This window comes from Gymnoscopelus braueri (genome assembly GCF_963280865.1).
Source record: "Gymnoscopelus braueri genome assembly, chromosome: 6".
NCBI classification, from domain to species: Eukaryota; Metazoa; Chordata; class Actinopteri; order Myctophiformes; family Myctophidae; genus Gymnoscopelus; species Gymnoscopelus braueri.
This window is the reverse complement of record NC_137607.1, coordinates 54,260,248-54,281,205: the sequence shown is the minus strand read 5'-3', so window position 1 is coordinate 54,281,205 and position 20,958 is coordinate 54,260,248. Positions and strand designations below refer to the sequence as shown.

Here is a 20,958-nt window from a genome sequence, read left to right as displayed (position 1 = left end):
TTTGAAAATGTTTTTTAAAGCGAACATTTGTAACTCAAATCTTTGCTTCTGGGGGTCCCTGGAACAACCTATTTTGGGATGGGGGTCCGCGGCCAAATACATATCATTTTGGGGGTCCTTGACATGAAAAAGTTTGAGAACAACTGATATTATAGCAATATAATATCAGGGGGAAAAAACTGTTAGGATTTAGAAGACCCAGAAGCAAAGATTTGAGTTAAAAATGTTCGCTTTAAAAAAACAATATATATATTCAAAGATTTGCACACATTTTCACGATTTTTTTCAAAAAAATAGCTGATACAAGCTTGCAGTGCATCACAGATATACAGCTGCGAGTGTGTGTGTGTGTGTGTGTGTGTGTGTGTGTGTGTGTGTGTGTGTGTGTGTGTGTGTGTGTGTGTGTGTGTGTGTGTGTGTGTGTGTGTCCATGCACGGGAGCGCGCGTGCACGGACTCTGCAGTATAACCTTGTTGTCCCTGGAGGCTGACGTGGCCACAGGCCACCCGATGGCCTTGCAGGGCCGAGGAGAGGAGGAAGAGGAGGGGGTTAGAGAGATGGAGAGAATACGCAGGGAGGGAGAGAGGGAAGACGAAGGAGAGAGAGAGAGAGAGAGGGAGGAGGGGTTATGTAGGAGGCACGGGCACCTCCTGACATTCCTCATGCCTCTCACAGTCAACAGAAGCTAACAAGCCCAGGGCCAGAGAGGACCCACCATGATTAAATCGCTCATTGTGCTCTTCTTTGACCTACACTAACTGTACCACAAATGCCAACACATTTTTACCCACCAGACCCACTTAATCCTAAATGTCATTTAATCATATTTCATAATTTCATTTAAAAGAAAGAATACTGCAATGTCCTCCATTTATCCGCCATTCATTGTACATTGACCAACTATACCATGGAACCCCACTTAACGCCCCTGTACCAATTCCTGAAACAAAAACACATGCAAATGACAAACAAATTACTGCAAAACACAAAATACTAAACCTTCTGCTGTGGACAGACTTCTAAGTACCGGTACCAACATACAATACAATAATGATCTAATTGAATCATCTCATCTCTCACAACAGTTGGCAGTGTTTGTGGGTGGGGCGCTTGTGATGGATCATAAACGTAAGACTTTGCGTGAAATGACTTTCCACAGCACTATACATATCAGACAACAGTTCATAAAACTGCACACAATAACAGCAATACCACAGTAATCCTATATTAAAATTGGCCAATGGGAGGGCTAATGGGAGGGAGTAGTTCGGAAATGCGGTTGTCCAGAACCGCCGATCCAACCAATAGGTCCATATATATTCATATATAGATATCCAGTTGTCAACCTCTGATCCAACCGATATGCCCATATATGGGCATGCCAATATATGGGCATATACTGATGTCATCAGGGATCTCCATATATGGGCATAAAAGGGACACAGACAGACGGGTACAACCTCCCGACTCAGACATATCGGTCGGATCGGCGGGGCGACGTAGCGTTCCACGTAGCGTTCCACGTAGCGTTCCGAACCTCTAGTACCATAACAAGACCAGGAGACCTGGTTATGCCAGACCCAGACTTCACATGACGTGTCAGCCTGTGTCTATGCCCATGTATGGACGAAAGGGGGACAGACTTTTATGGCTGGGGCCTAAGGACAAAGTGACCAAAACCTGTTTTTTGCCCATGTATGGAGAAAACAGGTACAAAACATGCCCATGTATGGACGAAAGGGGGACAGACTTTTATGGCTGGGGCCTAAGGACAAAGTGACCATGCCCATGTATGGAGAAAACAGGTACAAAGCCTCATGTAAGCCAGACCCCCTGGGTCCGGCAAAAATTACAGACTACAGTACACACTCTGGCCTGCTGTTTAACCACATCCACCTGTATCTACCTGTACAAGCTCACAATGCGCCGCAAGAGCTTAAAGAGCACCTGTTTTTGCTATTTGACCAATACAATACAGTACATAGGGTTTAAGTGGTTAAAGGTAATTTAAGTGATTTGACTAACAAAGTGACTAACGACCCCTGTTGGTTAGTGGGGGCTCCTGTTCAGCTGGGAGGGGATCTGGGGGACAGCGCTGAACATTGTTTTCTGGGTGAAACATTCCTCAGTCCTCACTGACAGGTGAAATTGGAGGAGGCATGTGGTTGTCCACTCTACACTCTCCCCAGGCCATACAGTGCAGGCAGCGACCACAGGAGACATGGGGAATTGGCAAAGATTGAATTAGGAGAAACTGGATAGAAACAGTAAAACAAAAACTGAATTGGTTATGAAGGGTGATAAAGTGAGTAAATGCGAACAGAGAGAGAAGAGGCAATTGAGTTCCCTCCAGTCCCTGCTGGACATTTACGAGAGTATAGCCGCTCGAGCAGAGCAAAAAGGCTTAAGAAAAGACAGGCAACACCTAACCTTGGTAACGCACTGCTTATGATAATGCGGACCGACAAGCGCCTGAGGTGTCTCAATGCCTGGGGCTCAAAGTCTCAAGAAGAGTTGTTTTTCCTGGCGGCTGTCAGAGACATGAACAAGAACATGGACATTGGACAATAAAAAGATTTAGAAGAAAAAAAGAGGAAAACTAAATAAAACAATTGCATTTGAAACTGTAATTAATCCTGTAGGCCTATAGATTGCTTAAATCGATACTGCACAATGGATACAAATGTATCTGTATACATGGTTGGTTATGCCTTACTGTGCCTTAATATAAGGCATAACCAACCATGTATACTGCCTTAATACCCCACCCCCTTCACTACCGCTAAAGTCCTCATGGGGCTATATCTCATTCCTTATTAGTATTTATTTAAATATTCAGCATATTATTGTTATTTCTTTGTTTTTTTTTACTTTCCTTTTCATATCATATCCAGTATTATTATTGTTATTATCGTTGCGTTGCTGTTAGCACGGACCATACCACGCTAGCATTTCACAGCTTGTACCTGTATGAGACCTAGTGACAAATAAACCCTCTTGATTCTCTGAGCAGGACAACGAGGGAGAGGGGACCAGAGAGGAAGCACATGACAGAAGTGAAGGGACGAGGGAAGAAGAGGGAAATGTTGTGAGGAAGCGAGAGGAAAAACAAGGTAGAGGAAAGAGAGACCGTGAACATGGACAGAGGTACACTCTGTCCCAGTGGTTAAGCCAAGATGATGACACACACAGACGGATGTACAGACGGTGCTAAAATACTCTTTCCACCCAAAAGCATGAGCTCCCATTTCTCTGATGAACACTACACTGTTTATCCATATGCACGTCTTTAAAGACTATAACAGCCAGACAAGCAACTAGACTCTCTCTCCTGTCCAAGAAAGTAAGAGAGAAGTCTCCTCTCTTACTTTCTTGTAAACTACTACTACTACAGGAAGTCTGCCTCTAATTATCTAATGGGGCCTTTCCTCTGCATGGCACTGGCAGCTTGCCTTGTTGTTTGGTTCTCCATTGGGCACAAGAAGTATCTAGTACCACTACCTGGTACTTGTTTTTCTGTCAAGGTTCCAAGCGAGCTGATGCGATAGCAAAAGGTGACGTGACAACACTGCAGACTCCTGATTGGTCCAATTGGACCAACTCCTCCAAAAATACTGTTAACACACTTTTAAACTAGCTGTTGTAAATGTGAAATGAATCATTATTATTGAGCAACTGCATGGCCTGTTTTTCTACTGTTGTTGGACTGTAGCCTACAGGTGAAATAGAGACAGCAGACAGACAGAAATAGAGACAGCAGTAGCTTAAATGTTATCATTGTATAGCGCATCGGTTCTCAAAGTGGGGTACGGGGACCCCCAGGGGTCCTTTAGGGGGTTCCAGGGGGTCCCCAGCTAAAGTAGTTAACATAGCATCACAATCATTTGAACCACTTTAACCATATTATATACTTTGGCTATTCAAAAATAGCATATATACAAGCTCATAGCGTGTCACTTTGTGCCGCGCTATGAGCTTGTAGATCTGCTATTTTTGAAAAATCTTGAACATTTGTGCAAATCTTTGCATATTTATTTTTTAAAGCAATCAAGCCATCAAGCAATCAGATGGGGGTCCGCGGCCAAATATATAGCAATTTAGGGGTCCTTGGCATGAAAAAGTTTGAGAAGCCCTGGTATAGCACACTCCTACGCAGAAGGTTGGATGTCGCTGTAATGAACTGCTACATTGAAATGGTCCGTATAATTAAGTAAAGCGAGTAGAGTCGAGTAGAGATGACCCGACGAAGATGTATTGACATCGGAACGTTGTCACTCTGTTTACCTGCATGCACCCTGTGAATAAAAAGGCTTTAAATGTGCGAGTTTGCTCCAGTGCCTTCCTTCTACATATACCAGTCCTGAGATGCACAGGACCAGCCTAAAGTTGTCTTGAGGCGCGGTGGAAACCCTTTGCCCTAGAGTATAGAGTTGAGTCGGTATCATGCAGTGGAAAAGCGCCATGAATCCCCGTCTCTCTCCATACTTTCCTTGCTGGTTTCCAAATGAGAGTCCTCATGCTAAGATGCCAGTCTATTTCATCATCAGCAATATTATTGCTGTGCTGCCAAAGCTGTGACAAAAGCATTGGCTTGGGGCCCGGATGTGTGCCTGGAATACATAGTCATCTGGACAAGAGGAATTGAGTCTGTGGAACGTCAGTTATAGAAACAATTACTTCCACTCAGGGGGGAAGAGTGACCGTGGCCAAATACGAAGAGATTGGACAATGAATCCAGTCTTTTTTTTCTTTATATTTGACTATAATAGACAGTTGTGTATAATGGTATGTAAGAGATGGCGGCTGACGCGCTGGAACGATAACACGTAAAGAGTGAACTAAGTGCTTTCTGGAGACCTTGGATGGGATGGATGGATGCCTTTTAGCAACAGTATAGCAAGGATGAGGTTCCTCTCCTCTGAGAATTAATCACATTCACTGTCAGCTTTGTAGACAGACCCCTCCTGGCTGGTATTGAACTAGCTATGGGCAATCATTTTGCCTCAATAAAGCCATGGTAGAGTTTGGAGAATGTTCAGTTAAATTGACGCAATAGAGCTTAATGTGTGCAACCCACTGATTTCCATTCATTGTCCAGGGGCTGTGTGAGCAGCGTGCTAAAACGAAAGGTGACTCAACACATCTGGTGTTAATGGTTCATCTGGTTTTCCTTTAGATGTTCTTAAAAAAGATGCTTCATGTTGTCATGTGTTAGAGCATGCACATTATTTATATGTTGTAGTTATACATTAGTGAAAGCTTTATTTAGATCAATAGTGCATATATTCTGAGTTGCGATGTATGAAAATAGTCTTGTTGACCAGAACTTAGGATAGAATCCCACCAGATTTAAACTTGGTTGCACGCCGGTGTCCCGAACTGAATGTACAAGGTAAGCCCACAACAGTATGACGCATTGTGAGCTTGTAGATCTGCTATTTTCGGTGTGCGACAACCAAGTATAAATGAGGCATTATATGCTTCCCTGTCTCCCTGTCAGCAACTATTCTGAAGTTGATATACTGTGTATATAATATATATTGTCTCAGTCGGGTGGAAACCTCATATGTCCAAATCTGTTACTTTTCAGGGTTCAAATTCAAAAATAGCAAAAGTAGCAGATCTACAAGCTTGCAGGTCTGCTACTTATATTGCTTTTTTTTGTGACGCTGTAGTGTGATCAAGTGGGGCATTCATTTATGAAAATCCACAAAAAGTTTAAATATGGAGATAAGAGGTTTCTGGATAAAGGTGGTATATTTTCATCTGAATTACATTAGCCTCAACTGTCCTTACTGGCTCTATGTAACTGTGATCTGTCTCTCTGCTGAATGTAACCCAGTCACGCCAGTGAGCTGAGGATCACTTTCCCATGGATGGATTGGATCAGGCTGTAGAGAGATGGTCTTAAGGTGATATACTGATTGTCGTAGATGATTGCAGTGTGTTATTCAACACATGGCCTATCTGGATAGCTGGGGAATAGAGAATAATTGGGAAGAGAATGGAAAACAGAGGGGAGATACTGGGACGGCCAGGGAGGCAGAACACAAGAAACACATGTCAGAACGGCATACAAGCAGACATAAACAGTACACACACACACACACACACACACACACACACACACACACACACACACACACACACACACACACACACACACACACACACACACACACACACACACACACACACACACACACACACACACACACACACACACACACACACACACACACACACACAGCAAGGATGGAAAGTAACTACAAGTGACCTCTTTATTGTAATTGAGTAGCTTTCATGAAAGTCTACCTTTTTGAGTACATCCTCAAATCAGTAATTGTACCTTTTTTTTTTTGGCACAATCAGGAGGAGATTCCATTTAAGACGACCTTGAACCTCTTTTCGCTTGTGAGGCAATCTCTGAGAAAACGTTTGAGATGCATCACTGAAGTGGAGAGGGATTGTTTGGTAGGGTGTATTCAGATTGAAATGGTTAACAGTCAGGATGCTACATCGGCCCTTTCATGGTGACCAATACTGTATGTAACTAAGTAACTATTAATACTATTTCAAAAGCGGTACTTTTGTACTTTCATTTGAGTCGTTTTCCACACAAGAAATCGTACTTATGCTTGGGTTGGATATGCTCACACCATTTCCACCTCTGTATATCGTCTCTGTCGGGTGGAAACCTCATAATGTCCAAACCTTTTCAGGATTCAAATTCAAAAATGGCCTCGCGGCACGTTTCCAGCTTGTAGATCTGCTACCTTTGATGCTTTTGTGTGACGCTGTAGTATGATCAAGTAGGGCACTAATTCACGAAAAAACACAAAAAGTTCGAATATAGAGATAAGAGGTTTCTGCCCGACAGCAACAATATATGGCATGCATGAGCATCAACACGCATACAGCCATGCACGCAAACACACTCACGCAACCACACATGCACACACATACATTTACAAAGGACTTCACTAATGCAAGTCTGATAGCAGATCAATGCTTCAGTTCATAGTTAATCAAATGAACTCATTTAAATACAGAGCCCATTGCCAGCGCTGTCATCCAATACGTCAGATCACACGAAAAGCACATGTTGCTCATCGTTCACAGAAGACTGTATTGTCAGCACCAAATCACTCAAGAAAATCCACCCCTATATCTTCCTAATTCATTCCTTACCGTTGGATGAACTACTCTGCTAAAATGGCCAAACTCGCTGCATGACAGGAGGACCCCTATTACAGAGCTACATAACAAATAAATTCAGTGAGTTTCCACAGTATAACGCAGCCTAGGCTTAACACACCTGCACAATGTAGGCCCGGGGGTCATGGTAACCTCAGCAACATAACAAGACTTGTCATGTTTTCAACCCCATCTATTGAACGCCCGCTGGCCTTCTGTTGCATTGTATTGCATTCATTGCGTTGCATTGTATTCTATTCTGTTTCATCTCAGGGAGATGGAATGGTGATTATCTCTGTCCAAAGGAACAGGCAAAGGCCTCTATAGCCAACTAAGTCCAAAGTAGGATCACACAAACCCTGATCAGATCCTAAACTCATTCAGAGCTCATTCAGCTTTAAGTGCACACATACAGTACATACACTCATTTACAAATTAATCTCATCCCATTTTCAAGTCCACAACACTTTACAGAACAAATACAGATGACAGATATAGATTATTTTACATCCAGTCATGTCCCTGGGTCCACAGGGTTCCCATGAAGAGCCAGAGGGGACAGATGTTTTATGTGGTACACAACAATTTCCTCTCAAACCTGACGTGCATACAGGCATGGGGTGCAAAGCATACAATTACCAATCTAACTTCTGACAGCAGTGATATATGTTCCAGGGAACACCTCTACCTACCCTACTTCTCATTATGTGCTTTAGCATGTAGTTGGCAACCACTGAACATTTTTTAAGTTGATAGAGCCCTACCATACCTGAGGCCCCAAGGCGACATATGGTTTTATATACTCCACCTCTCTTCCAGGAATGCCAGCGGTGAATGCTCTGACCTTTCCAATGGCTTAATGTGCCATTATCACCTAGTAATGTCAATCAATTATCTACAGGAGGTGTTGCTGACACGGTTAATAAGATAAAAACCAATAAATAACACACATGCATCATCTTGCAGTGTTGAATGCCACAGGGCGTGTGTCAGGGATGACGGAAGTTGTAAATAAACAACCTGACTGATTCAAAACCAACACGGTTCCATACGGGGCAGACCCGATGATGTCAGAGCTTCGACATTTACTCCCCTGGTTCACTGACAACCCCACAAATCATCATGACCCCCATCTCCAACATCTGGTAAAGTACTTCACCATAGGCTGCTAAGCGTTAAGCAGCAGGCAGCAAGGACCAAGCACTCTGACGCAGAAAAAGAAAATACGCCTGAGCTGAATTAAGAGAACATGGCTGACCTGTGCCTCGATTATGAATGAAAATCTAATTCTGCTGGTCATAAACACACCTGCTTCCGTTTCCTTTGAAACACTAAGCTAAGAACAGTAACTCTAGGCACTGGCAGTGTGCGACAGACAGACGACAGCCAGCTGGCATAAGATAAAAGATGCTGTACAAACATAACCTTCTAATCATATCACACTCTCTGGCAGGATTTGTAGAAAATAAAAACTGGGAAAAGAAAATGAAAAACTTTTAACACAACCAGAGGGTAACTGGAAGAGAAAGTGAGAGTTTCTGGGACTTCTTCATCTGAAAGGTTAGTGTAATGAAGACAGCATGATCAAGTAGGTTTGACCCATTTCAGATAACCTCGATAAATGTCATGTGAGGGACATACGTTTGTCTTCTGTTGTAAGGGGAAGTTTGTTCTCATTATAAGGACAAACTTCCCCTTACAGACTGAAGGATAACATAATTGAAAATAGGAAAACATATGGACTACTCTTCTAGTGTATCCACATACTGCCATTGTTTTCAGTACTGTATGTTACATATCCTTTCTGAATGCTGCATTCAATGTGTTAAGGAAATCTACTTCACCTTTGCAGTTCAATATACTAGAGACATAATATTCATAAGCTAAGCTCTGTACTGACCACAGATATAAAAGCATAGATAGGTCATAAGGGCAGTGATAGAGAGGTCATCTGGTAATCAGAAGGTCACCGGTTCACCCCCCCGGCCCACCCAGTATAGTCTAAAGGCGGCTTTCCATATGCATGGCCTCACCCTACCCCACACCACACCGTCCACTTGTGCCTCGGTTTCCACTACAATGAAGTGGGTAGAGTGGTGTGTAAGTGGTACTAAACTGGTGCCTAAAAAGTACCCAGTCCTGGGTAGGTCTGAGCTAGGCCAAACAGGGCCAAACACTTCATAATGACTGATCATTCACCGACTTTTTATTTAGAACAGGATATAGTTGTAAAACATTATAATACTTTATAGATTATTATAATCACAGTTAAAATCTATTCTAGTGTGTTATAAGTATCATAGTTGTAAAACATTATAATAATTTATAGTGTATTATAATCACAGTTGTAATCTATTATAGTGTGTTATATAATTATCATAGTTGTAAAACATTATACTACTTTATAGTGCATTATGACCACGATTGGTGTGGTGTGGTGCTTAAGCTGCAGTGGAAAGGGGGCTTAAGTGTCCCTGAGCAAGACACTTAACCCCTGAACAGCTCCCCCTGATTAGCTATTGGGCCAGTGGGTCTGGGGCCCTTGGCTCTCAGGGGCCCTTGGGGGGAACCATTGACAATTTACTAAACTGAAATGTATAGGTTAATGAAATATCAAATATGTGGGCCCCTCCTTTGCATTTGCAGAAGTGGCTAGAAAGATTTTTGTTGGTGCAGCAAAATGTTGGTGCGGCATGCCCGCAAGACTGCGCAAGTTAAGGTCATTACATGCAAATACATGCACATACTGTACTTTAGGATAAAATGTCTACAGGTGCTTTCTTGGCCCACACATGCCTTAAAACCACAGCAGCGTGTTTGCGAGCTGCGCCCACCTGACTGCCCATTGTGGGTGGGAGGGGGGAGAGCGGCCCTAAGAGATGATCGGCCTGTTACAATACGGGGGTTAATCCGTCCCCGATTGATACCATAATACCAACGCATTTTATCGAACAGATGCGTCTCATGGAGAACCCTGTCGATTGGTTCCTCTGCTGTGTTTTAGAAGCACAGTGCTGCTATGAATGTAAAGGTCAATTTATATACATATATACATTCATTGCTATGGTCTCAAGTCAGAGGTTATTTTTGCCATTAATTGTACCTAGATTTCGATGTATTGTCTGTGCAAAAGCTGTTTAAGATCAATAAAACATTGGATCAAATTCAATTAGCCCCCTCAAGTCATAACTCATGGGTGGAGCAGATACTGTATATCTAATACCTGTCTTGAATCCAGCATTGATTTTATTTTCATTGACAAGAGCCCGGCTTAATGTAGTCCCACAGTGGTGAAGGGGAAGAAATGAAGTTGAGAGAGACAAAAAAAACAGGGGTACACACAGTTTAAAGTGGCAGTGGAATGTGGATTTACTAACATGCTCAGTGGCCCCTGGGTAATTTCTGACACCATCGACCACCCCTCTCTCTCTCTCTCTCTCTCTCTCTCTCTCTCTCTCTCTCTCTCTCTCTCTCTCTCTCTCTCTCTCTCCTCCTCTGTCCCCCTCGTTCTGTAATTCCCTGCATTCTTTCGTTCTTTAACACTAGCGTGAGAGACTGCCTCACCGGCCTCTCACTACACTGTCAGACCTCTGCCTATCTGACTCTCAGGTCACTGAGAAAGGAATAGGTGATTGTTTGTGTTGCATCATTCTAGACATAAAAGCTTGCACAAATTGCCTTTCATGTATTTATTAGCTCAATATCTGTGTTTGATGTTCTAGTAAACACGCACACACACACACACACACACACACACACACACACACACACACACACACACACACACACACACACACACACACACACACACACACACACACACACACACACACACACACACACACACACACACACACACACACACACACACACACACACACACACACACACACACACATCTAGAGACAAATATAAAACACACATTCAAAAAACTTTCACTCAAATGTGCACACACGCACACGCACACACACACACCAAACATTACTCCCCCTGGACCGGTGGGAGGGCAAGCTAGAGTTAAAAGGTGAGCAAGGAGGATTCCACTGTTGCCCTGAAAAAACAAGAAGAGATCAAAACCTAGTATAATGGCTGGACCACAATGGAAATCGTTTTTTATTTGAGTAACGTCTGCTAAATGCCTAAATTAAATTGTAAGACTGAGCAAATGCATGGCCTATTTCTTGTCTAAAATCTAGTATAGTTTTTGTTGGACTGTATAGGTGAAAGAGTGGTGATCGTTTCCAAACAAGCCGCCATTGTTCTTTCAGCACAAGGATGGGATCCCATAGCCTGGACCGAAGATTACTCTGCGATTGGCTAGTTCGTTGTTAGGCCATCTGAGGATAGACTGATATCCCATAACCTAAACTAAACCCTGTTCATATTTGCTTGAAATGCCTCCAATTTACTGGTATGTTTAATGTTGGCGTCATGTGTGAATGCGTGACGGTACATTTGGTATACGACAATATCACGTAACCCTACCAGGTCAAAATGCCTATATTGTTATCACGGCAAGTAATTGTGAATGCAGAATGTTTGTATACTGGTAGCGTCATGACAAAGCACCATGACGATGCTTACACCGGACGTTAGTTCTATGAACAAACTGTTCAATCAACAAAATGCTTCAAAAAACAATGTTGTATTAGAGATTTACTGGAAAGGGCTTTTACATGTGTTCTGTGGAGAGAGAGAGTAAGCTGTGAGTGTGTGTGTGCCTGTGCGTTGAGGTTAGGTTTATATGGTCAAGAGACTGAGCATCGTGAATGAGCGAGCGAGCGTGTCAGTGTTTAGTGGGTGAGAGAGGACAGTGAAGCGTGTGTGTGTGACAGTGAGGTTTCCTGCAGCTACAAACGTGCTGTGGCAAAACTTGACATTTAAAACTTGACATTTAAAAAACATGTATCCAACTCACAATCAAATTCAATCTGTCTAATTTCAGGCAACTTCTGACAACTTTGAAACCTATAGTCACTTTACAAACAGGCATTAAAAAGATTTGGCCGTAAGCCCAATAGTTATCACCATTTCCATATAGTTCAAAAGTACAATTTATTTTTTATATTTTACATTTTGCAGATGCTTGTCTCATTTATAAGGTTTTAAATGGGCTTGCACCTCCTCCACTGAGCCAGTTCATAGGGTGAAGGGAGAGTGGTGGCAGGGCATCAAGGGCAACTACCAGAGGGGACTGTATTGTACCATACAGACATAGTGTGTTTGGTCAAACAGTCGTCTTTGTTAGAGCCTCCCATCACTGGAATAGTCTTCTCACCGAATTAAGAGAGAGACCAATTATTTGACTTTCAAATTCAACCTTAAAGTAATACTAGGTAACTTTTTCAACAAAACTAAAGTTAAATTGTGAGTGGCAAAAGTTTCACAACACCCACTCCATGAATTTCACCCCCGAAAGCCTTTTATTTATATATTTTCTATTGAACGGTGTCGAGGGGGACAATGACGTCATCTGGCCGGAAAACGGAGGCGGAAATGCACCGGTTTCCTGTTTGGCCAGGAACTACCGCACCGGTTTCCTGTTTGGCCAGGAACTACCGCGCTAATAACAAAAGGGAAACTCACGCTCATTTTAATAGATTGTATGATTTGAAGGTCGATAAACAACAGAAAAATAAAACACAGCTCACGGTAACTAAAGCTCTACTGGCTAAGAGAAACGATCCACAGATCGTATAAAACAATTAAAAGAACGCTTTTTGAAACGCTTCCGTCTTCCGGTGAAAACAAATGGAATTCTGGGTAACAGAGGAATAAACAAACGGCCTGCAGTGACGGTAATGACCAGCAGAGGCTGCTAAAAATCGTTATTTGTGGACCTGCACTGTATAACTTTAAGAGATGGCTTAAAGCAAACCAAACTTGTAATCATGGGTAATTATCAGCTCAATTTGTCACTGGTGTCATCTTTCATTGTCTCCAGTACTATGTTTACTTGTCTTGTATTGTATTGATATGTCTGTTTTGTATTGATAGTTATATCACCACTTTCAACAGCCTGCTCAGGGACTACAGATGAAAATTTGCTCTTTGCTAACTCTGGCTCATTTACATGTCTTCCAAGGGCGCCCAGATAGAAACGCCAGAACTGAACACGCAGAATAGACCCTCAGCGCCATCTCACTTCTGCCGTTTCCAGGACGGCGTAAATATGCGCCGCTCCCGTTGAAACAGAAAAATTGATGATCGCTATGGTTAGGAAGGACAGATAGAAAAATTAGGGTCAAAGTTGGACTGAAGAGCCTGTAGATATAAGCCACTTCTGGTGTATGATAAAGGCTTGTTTATACTCCGTTATCGTGAGAAAATGTGTGTGACAGTTCAGAGAGAGAGAGAGAGAGAGAGAGTTAAATTAATCGGTCTAACAGTCCAGACTGCACATGGAGATTTATTGTTTCCGTTTGTCCCAAATACTGTACATATTTTACCATCCCCAAATGCCTAGTCTCGTGTACTTATACACCTCTCGCACGACAGGAGGACCTGTACCGGTAACAGTGGGAAGAGTCACATGGCGGTATTTGACCGTTGAGGCAATGTGTGAATCACTCTTACCTGCCTATCCGGAAATACACCAATATTAAAGGAACAATTGCTCAGCAATTGGCTAGTTCGATGTTCGGCCAACCAGTCGAACAATGCTGTAACTTCATCACTCAGTGACTGAGTCAGTCATTCAGCGACATAAGTGTGTATTGGCTAGCCCGTGGGTCCATCCAAAAAGACCCCCCCCACCCACCCACCCACCCATATCTCCCTCTAGTGTACTCTTAAGGTCCTTTCACACGGCAAGCGGCCAACGCGCCTATGTAATTCATTTTCAATGAGAGGCGGGCGATTATTTGGGACGCGCGGAGAAGTTGAGGGGCGGTGAGGCAGGCGGGCGTGGCCCCGTGAAATTCTTGAGTGCGTGCTCGTTTGTGCACGCGCGGGCGGCAAGAGCTGGATTGTGGTGAGATTTTCTTTTCACCGCACCGCGCAGGAGGAAAAAAACAACAATGATCGCGGCGCGATCACCGCTGATCCGAGCGGTACCGCCCGCGTGAACCGTTTGCCGTGTGTTACAACCTTTACTCTGCATCAAGGGTCCTCAACAGGGGGTGTCCGGGACCCCTAGGGGGTCCTCAGAGTTACTACAGGGGGGCCGCCAAATCTTTGTTTTTGTTTTTTTACATTAACCACTTGAACCACAGCATCCCTATTCTGAGGAGAACTTTAGCCAAAAATATCAGATCTGCTATTTTTGGCAAAGAGGTTTGGTGTAGAGGGAAAAAAGAGCAGACTAAGTACAGAGTGAAAGGTCAGGTTTACTTAGTTTAGAATAGATGGTTTAAGTGCTTGAATGTATGAAAGTCCATCACTGATGATAGTGCTGTCAAACAAGCCTATGAAACTATCTATCTAAAAAGTTTAATCTGCAACACAACTTTACACAATATGTAGTATGCTTCATCTCTCTCTCATATAAGGGGTCCTTGGCGACGTTGAAGACCCCTACATAATATGATCAACAGTCCCCTTATTTCTCTGCTCTATATGGTCTTCTCTGGCTTGCTGACAGTCAGTCACTGAGTTAAAGTGAGTATGCAAGGGGGGGAAAAAACGTCTCAGCGCAGCTCAGCCCAAGCCTGGAGCCTGAGGGCGGAACTATTGTGAGGAACATCATGTCCACACACTCACATGCGTTCTCGAGTGCGTGCGCACAGTCGCACACACACACACACACACACACACACACACACACACACACACACACACACACACACACACACAAAACGTGGGTATGCACACAGCGAGAGCTATAGAAGCTTCCCTATAGACAATGCGAGGCTCTGAAGTTATCTTTGTTCTTTGTTTGCTCTGCATCGAAATTCTCCACTAAACTCGACAAGCTCTGAACAGCATTCCCCTTCTGACTTTTTGTTCTGTTCTCATCTTGGCTACAGCAAAGGCTCGTGAGGATCAACGCGCCTACTGGTGTTTTCTAACAGAACCAGCTGGAAGGAGGATGCCATGGCATGAGAGCTGAATTCAAATGAGACATTAGGTATTTCGGGCTTAGTTGGATTGTACAGTATAATCACTTTAACATACAAGTAAAACAAATGCCTTCATTTAACAGAAATAAGCGGAAAACCCTGAGGCATAATATAAACTATGATCATCGTAGTAAAATCTGGGGTGTTTTTCCTGGGGGGGCTCTTTTCCTTACACACTTTAAGTAGTGTTCCAATTTCTTTCTATATGCTAATGCCACTATTTCTCCCTTGTATTACCTAATATCAGGATATTATGTGTGTAAGGGAAAAACAACATGGACTGGTTACTGGTTGTACTGCGTAACATCAATAGACTTCATGCCACTTCATGGTCTATGAGGGTGTCATGAAAATGACACAGAGTAAAATAAAAAACGAATTGTACATGATGATTTAAAGATACATCCATAGACACTGTTAGTGGCTTTGGACTCAGCACAGAGTATGAGGCTATGCATATTCTTTCGCGTGTGTGTGTGTGTGTGTGTGTGTGTGTGTGTGTGTGTGTGTGTGTGTGTGTGTGTGTGTGTGTGCGCAGTGCACGCGAACAGACACACCCAGCCTCACTGTCTTGTAATAGAGGTATAACACCTGTTTAAACAAACAAAAGAGTTGATGGAATTAGCAGTGTGACAGAAGTCACTGATAAACACAGGGGAAGAGACCATGAGAGCCTCCACCTGCCTCAGACACAATCCATCAGCATTAGGTCTCTATGGCAGGGCTACCAACTGCTGGGTGGAAAGACGCCTCCCCCCAACACACACACACACACACACACACACACACACACACACACACACACACACACAGTGAGATGCAGCGTTCAGTTTTTTTATGCACCACGTATCTGAAAGAAACTCCCAGAAAACTGCAGGTCTGCTACAACTCTGTTCTTTTTATGCCTACCTTTTATTGAGGCTTTTCTTTCTTTTTTTCTTTTTTCTTTCTCTTGAATAACTACTCTAATTGTATTCAAATGTCCTTTTGTAATGACTTTCTTTTGCACTTTGTTTTAATGTTTATCGTGTTTTGTGCAAAGCACTTTGAATTGCCCTGTTGTTGAAATGTGCCATACAAATAAACTTGCCTTTGTTTGATAAAACCACCCAAACAAACATGCTGCCAGCTCTGTGATTTGGAATTTTATCCCAAAGAGCAGCTCCCCCCAACCCCACCTCCTGTAGACTTTCTTTTGTGTGTGTGTGTGTGTGTGTATGTGTATGTGTATGTGTATGTGTATGTGTATGTGTGTGTGTGTGTGTGTGTGTGTGTGTGTGTGTGTGTGTGTGTGTGTGTGTGTGTGCGCGCGCGTGTGTTGGTGGGGTCTCTCGATTAGAAACAAACAGCAAAATCCAGGCTTTCAACAAAGCAAGGGGAGAAGAAACAAAAGAATGCCGACCAGGGAGGGTACCACAATATGTCTGACAGACAGACGGAAAGTAGTGTATATGACATGACTGTACAGGCACGTGCAGACCTACATTCTCCACATGTCTGCAAGCTGGATATTTAGTCTGTAGAAGTCACTATCTGTCTCCGATTTCCTTTCTGGCCATAGATTTAAATAAAATCTCCCACCATCCCCTTACATTTATCTCACCCAAACACACATCATATCTCTATATATCTCTATAAACATAATAATGTCCAAAACTGTTACTTTTACTGTTACTTTTTCCAAAACTGTTACTTTTCAGGATTCAAAAGTAGCAGATCCACAAGCTCATTTGATGCTTTTGTGCGTTAATTTACAAAAAACAGAAAAAGTTAAAATATGGAGATAAGAGGTTTCTGCCCAACAGCAACGATGTCTCTCACTCACACTCACTCACACACTCTCCTACGCACGCACGCACACACACACACACATACACACACACACACACACACACACACACACACACACACACACACACTTTACGCATGACTTCCCAGAGAGGTTACCCGCCCCTTGTCTGGTTGTCAGACCAGTTCAATGTGTTCTTTCATCCTTCACCTGCACTTTGATTAAACAGAAACACACCATCTTACCTTCTTCATCTAGCCCCTAGAAGCCCAAATACACAGTAACACACCATCTTACCTTCTTCATCTAGCCCCTAGAAGCCCAAATACACAGTAACACACCATCTTACCTTCTTCATCTAGCCCCTAGAAGCCCAAATACACAGTAACACACCATCTTACCTTCATCTATTCTATCCCCTAGAAGCCCAGATACAACACAAGACACAAGGCTGCCCAACAACACCATGCTCCACATGCCCAGCAGTGGTGTAAAGTAACTAAGTACATGTACTCAAGTACAGTACTATAGGCTAAGTACAATTTTGAGGTATTTTTCACTTTCTTCAGTATTTACAATATTCAATACTTTTACGTCTACCCCACTACATCAGAGGAAAATATTGTACTTTTACTCCACTGCAATTACATAACAACTTTAGTTTCTAGTTACTTTGTAGATTTTGATTATTATTACAAAACACACTAACCACTTCTGCCATAGCCTTCAACCCTAGCCATTTGAAAATAGCAGATCTACAAGCTCACAATAAGTTGCAATGCCATGCATTGTGTGAGCTTGCAGATTGGCTATTTTCATGATGTTTTTATACATTTTGAACTGGTAAAGTGGGACATTCTGCACGATGATATACTCCGAGTATATTTTGATGCCGATACTCTTGTACTTTTACTCAAGTACATAATGAATACGGGACGTCTACTCGTAACAGAGTACTATCTACATTGCAGTATTGACACTTCTACTTAAGTAAAACATGTGAGTACTTCTTCCATCACTGCCCTTCAGCCCCGCTGTTTTTAAAGCCCCGTTTCCGCAGCATTGTGCTGAATCAGATTAAAGTTGCTCAACTAGCCTTTCATCTTTGCTTTAGTATGCAATTTGGAGACCCAGCAGACACGTGGAGTCAAGTAGAGTAGATACAACAGGTCTGTGTTGTTATTAACGTGGACACACGCTGCTTTTAATTAGACAACCCTTACTTCAAACCGTCAGGAAAACATGTAGAAGCTACTACGCACAAGAACACAGTGTGATTCCTTGCCAACTATCCAAAAATAAAAGTAATCAAATGTTTTACTTAAGTAAAAGTATCAATACTGCAATGTAGAAATACTCTGTTACAAGTAAAAGTCCGGATTTCTTGAGTAAATGTAGCCTACAAAGTAAGTATTGGTATGATCAAAATGGACTTAAAGTACCAAAAGTAGAAAGTAGCCTACTCATTATGCAGAATGTCCCGTTTCACCGGTTTTCAAATGTATAAAAATATTTTGAAAATAGCTGATCTACAAGCTGATTAGTGATTAGTGTGTTTTGTAATAATAATCAAAATCTACAAAGTTAGTTAAACTAGTAACTAAAGTTTTGTAATAATTGCAGTGGAATATTTACCTCTGAGATGTAGTGGAGTAGCCTAAGTAAGGTACTGAAAACTGTAAATATACTCCAGTAAAGTAAAAAAAAAAAAAAAACTCAAAAGTGTACTTAAGTACAGTAGGCTACTTGAGTAAATGTAGGATACTATACACCACTGATAGCCATGGATCACAAGATGACAGTCCTGTATCAGGGCTACTGTACGCACAAAGTACACAGTGTGATTTCTTGCCAACTATGCAAAGTCTAACAAAAGTTGTGCTAAACTACACGATAAAAGTTCGGGTAACTTTAGTTATAGGTATAAAAGTGAAGTCTCACCAGATGGCGATGCGCTCCTTGGGGTAATCCAGCCTGTCGATGCAGCCCAGGTAGTGAGGCAGGCTGTGCGCCGCGTTCCTCGCCAGGATGGCGATCATAACCTTTGGCTTCAGCAGGGAGGACTCGGGTTTGACCGGATCCTGCTGCACCAGAGTGACCAGCTCCGACGCGGCATCGTCGGGCAGCAGCACCGCCAGGGCGACCACCAGTCCCCACCACCAGAGCAGACCGACTCCCACGGTCCCAACCGCCGGCATCATTCCCAGATCACACCGTTATCCTTCCCGACCTGGATGGATCCGGGCTCCGCCGCGACTGGATAGTGGATATGAGAGAGAGAGAGAGATCGGCGGTGGGAGGGGGAGAGAGGAAGGTATAGAGAGAGAGAGAGAGAGGAGGGAGGCGTGTGGCGACAGGAGGGGGAGATGGATTTAACTGCCTCTTCAATCCCTCCTCTCTCTTTGCTGTTGTGTCTGAGACTTAACAGCAATTATGATAGTTTTCTCTCCTCCTACAGCACAAAGTGGGGAAAGAGTGGTGGAAAAGATGTGCGTGTGTGCATGTGTGCGTGTGCGTGTGTGTGTGTGTGTGTGCGCGCGCGCGTGTGCAGAGCCATTTGCGTCCCAAAACTGCCATCATGTGCTGATGAGATGTTTGGCCCATATTTAAAGTGTTTTGGTCCACGGCCAATTAGTTAGACTTTGGAGTTGATTTCATAAAGAAATGATTAAGTAGGCCGTACAGAGGGAACAAAAAAAAGACCCTTCCTAGTAGCAAAACATTTTAAACATCTTTTCCTAACAAATCAAGATGAAATCAACCACTATGCAACTCCTTGCTGCAAAGTAAATACATTGGTTCATGAATTGTGTAGTTATAGTGTAAACTGTAAACCAAAGTAGTGAGGGAAGCCTGTTTTGAAATCACTGCCTTCTAGTGGCTTGTGGTGTGCCTGCCTGCAGCCCCTTGGTCTAAGTACCGGTACACAACAAAATACTCAGGTTAATTTAACACAATTGTTACCAAATGTGGAGCCTTGCAGAGGTCCATATCGTCACTGTCAGGCAGAAACCTCTTATCTGCAGATTTTAACTTCTTGTGTTTTTTTTGTAAATTAACGTCCTACTTGATCATGCTACAGCATCACACAAAAGCACAAAAGTAGCAGTTCTGCAAGCTCTAAATTGAGCTTGTAGATCTGCTACTTTTGCTATTTTTGAATTTGAATCCTGAAAAGTAACAGTTTTGGACATATGAGGTTTCCACCGAACAGAGAATATATGCTCCATTTGGTGACACCTCATGGATAAATGAACACTGAGAATTTTACTGAATATGTTCACTGGTCCATCTCTCTTTTTATCTCCACCAGGAGAAGAAGGGTAATAATTCTGCAAGATAGTACACTGATAAGCATCATATTTCATGTGCATGCTGCCAGCAAGGCCAAGGAACTCAACATTGTTGTGCTGGTGAAGTAGTGTCAGTGCCATTGGTGAAGCGTATAATAAATAAACATTGTCTGTCTCTTCCACACAGCGCTGCGCACGCATTCGTGCACGCACACCACACAGAGAGAGAGAGAGAGAGAGAGATACAGAGACCAGGCACCCTGCATGTGCATGCGCATTGGAGGAAACACTGTTCCGTTAAAGCACACATCTGATTAACACCAACATACTAAATGTGACAACATACCCTGCGCACCTATGATGCATGCGCATACATGCATGCACGCACACTGGACACAGAGATAGGGAGAGAGATGCAGTTTGATCTTACTGCGCCAGACGGTGTAAGTATTAAGATTTTTGGGGAGTGCCTCCTGGCAGAGCTTTACTCTCCATTGAGTGACCCCATTTTAGTTTATGATTCTGTCTATTCCTCTGTATTTTCCATGTATTCGTCATTGCCCTGGCTCTTGACAGATACTTGGATGACCATCAGCTGTTCAACAACTCTGACATCAGC

At 42.9% G+C, this 20,958-nt stretch overlaps 1 protein-coding gene across 1 annotated transcript in view; it reads right to left on the bottom strand.

The window, feature by feature from the left end:
- Nucleotides 1–19,385, bottom strand: part of colgalt2b (collagen beta(1-O)galactosyltransferase 2b) — a 51,832-nt gene extending 32,447 nt beyond the window's left edge. Inside the window, exon 1 of the mRNA XM_080431928.1 lies at nucleotides 18,988–19,385. Coding sequence (XP_080288054.1) covers nucleotides 18,988–19,247 — 260 coding nt within the window. The 5' untranslated portion in view covers nucleotides 19,248–19,385. The remainder of the gene's footprint in view (nucleotides 1–18,987) is intronic.
- Nucleotides 19,386–20,958: the final 1,573 nt, after the last annotated feature.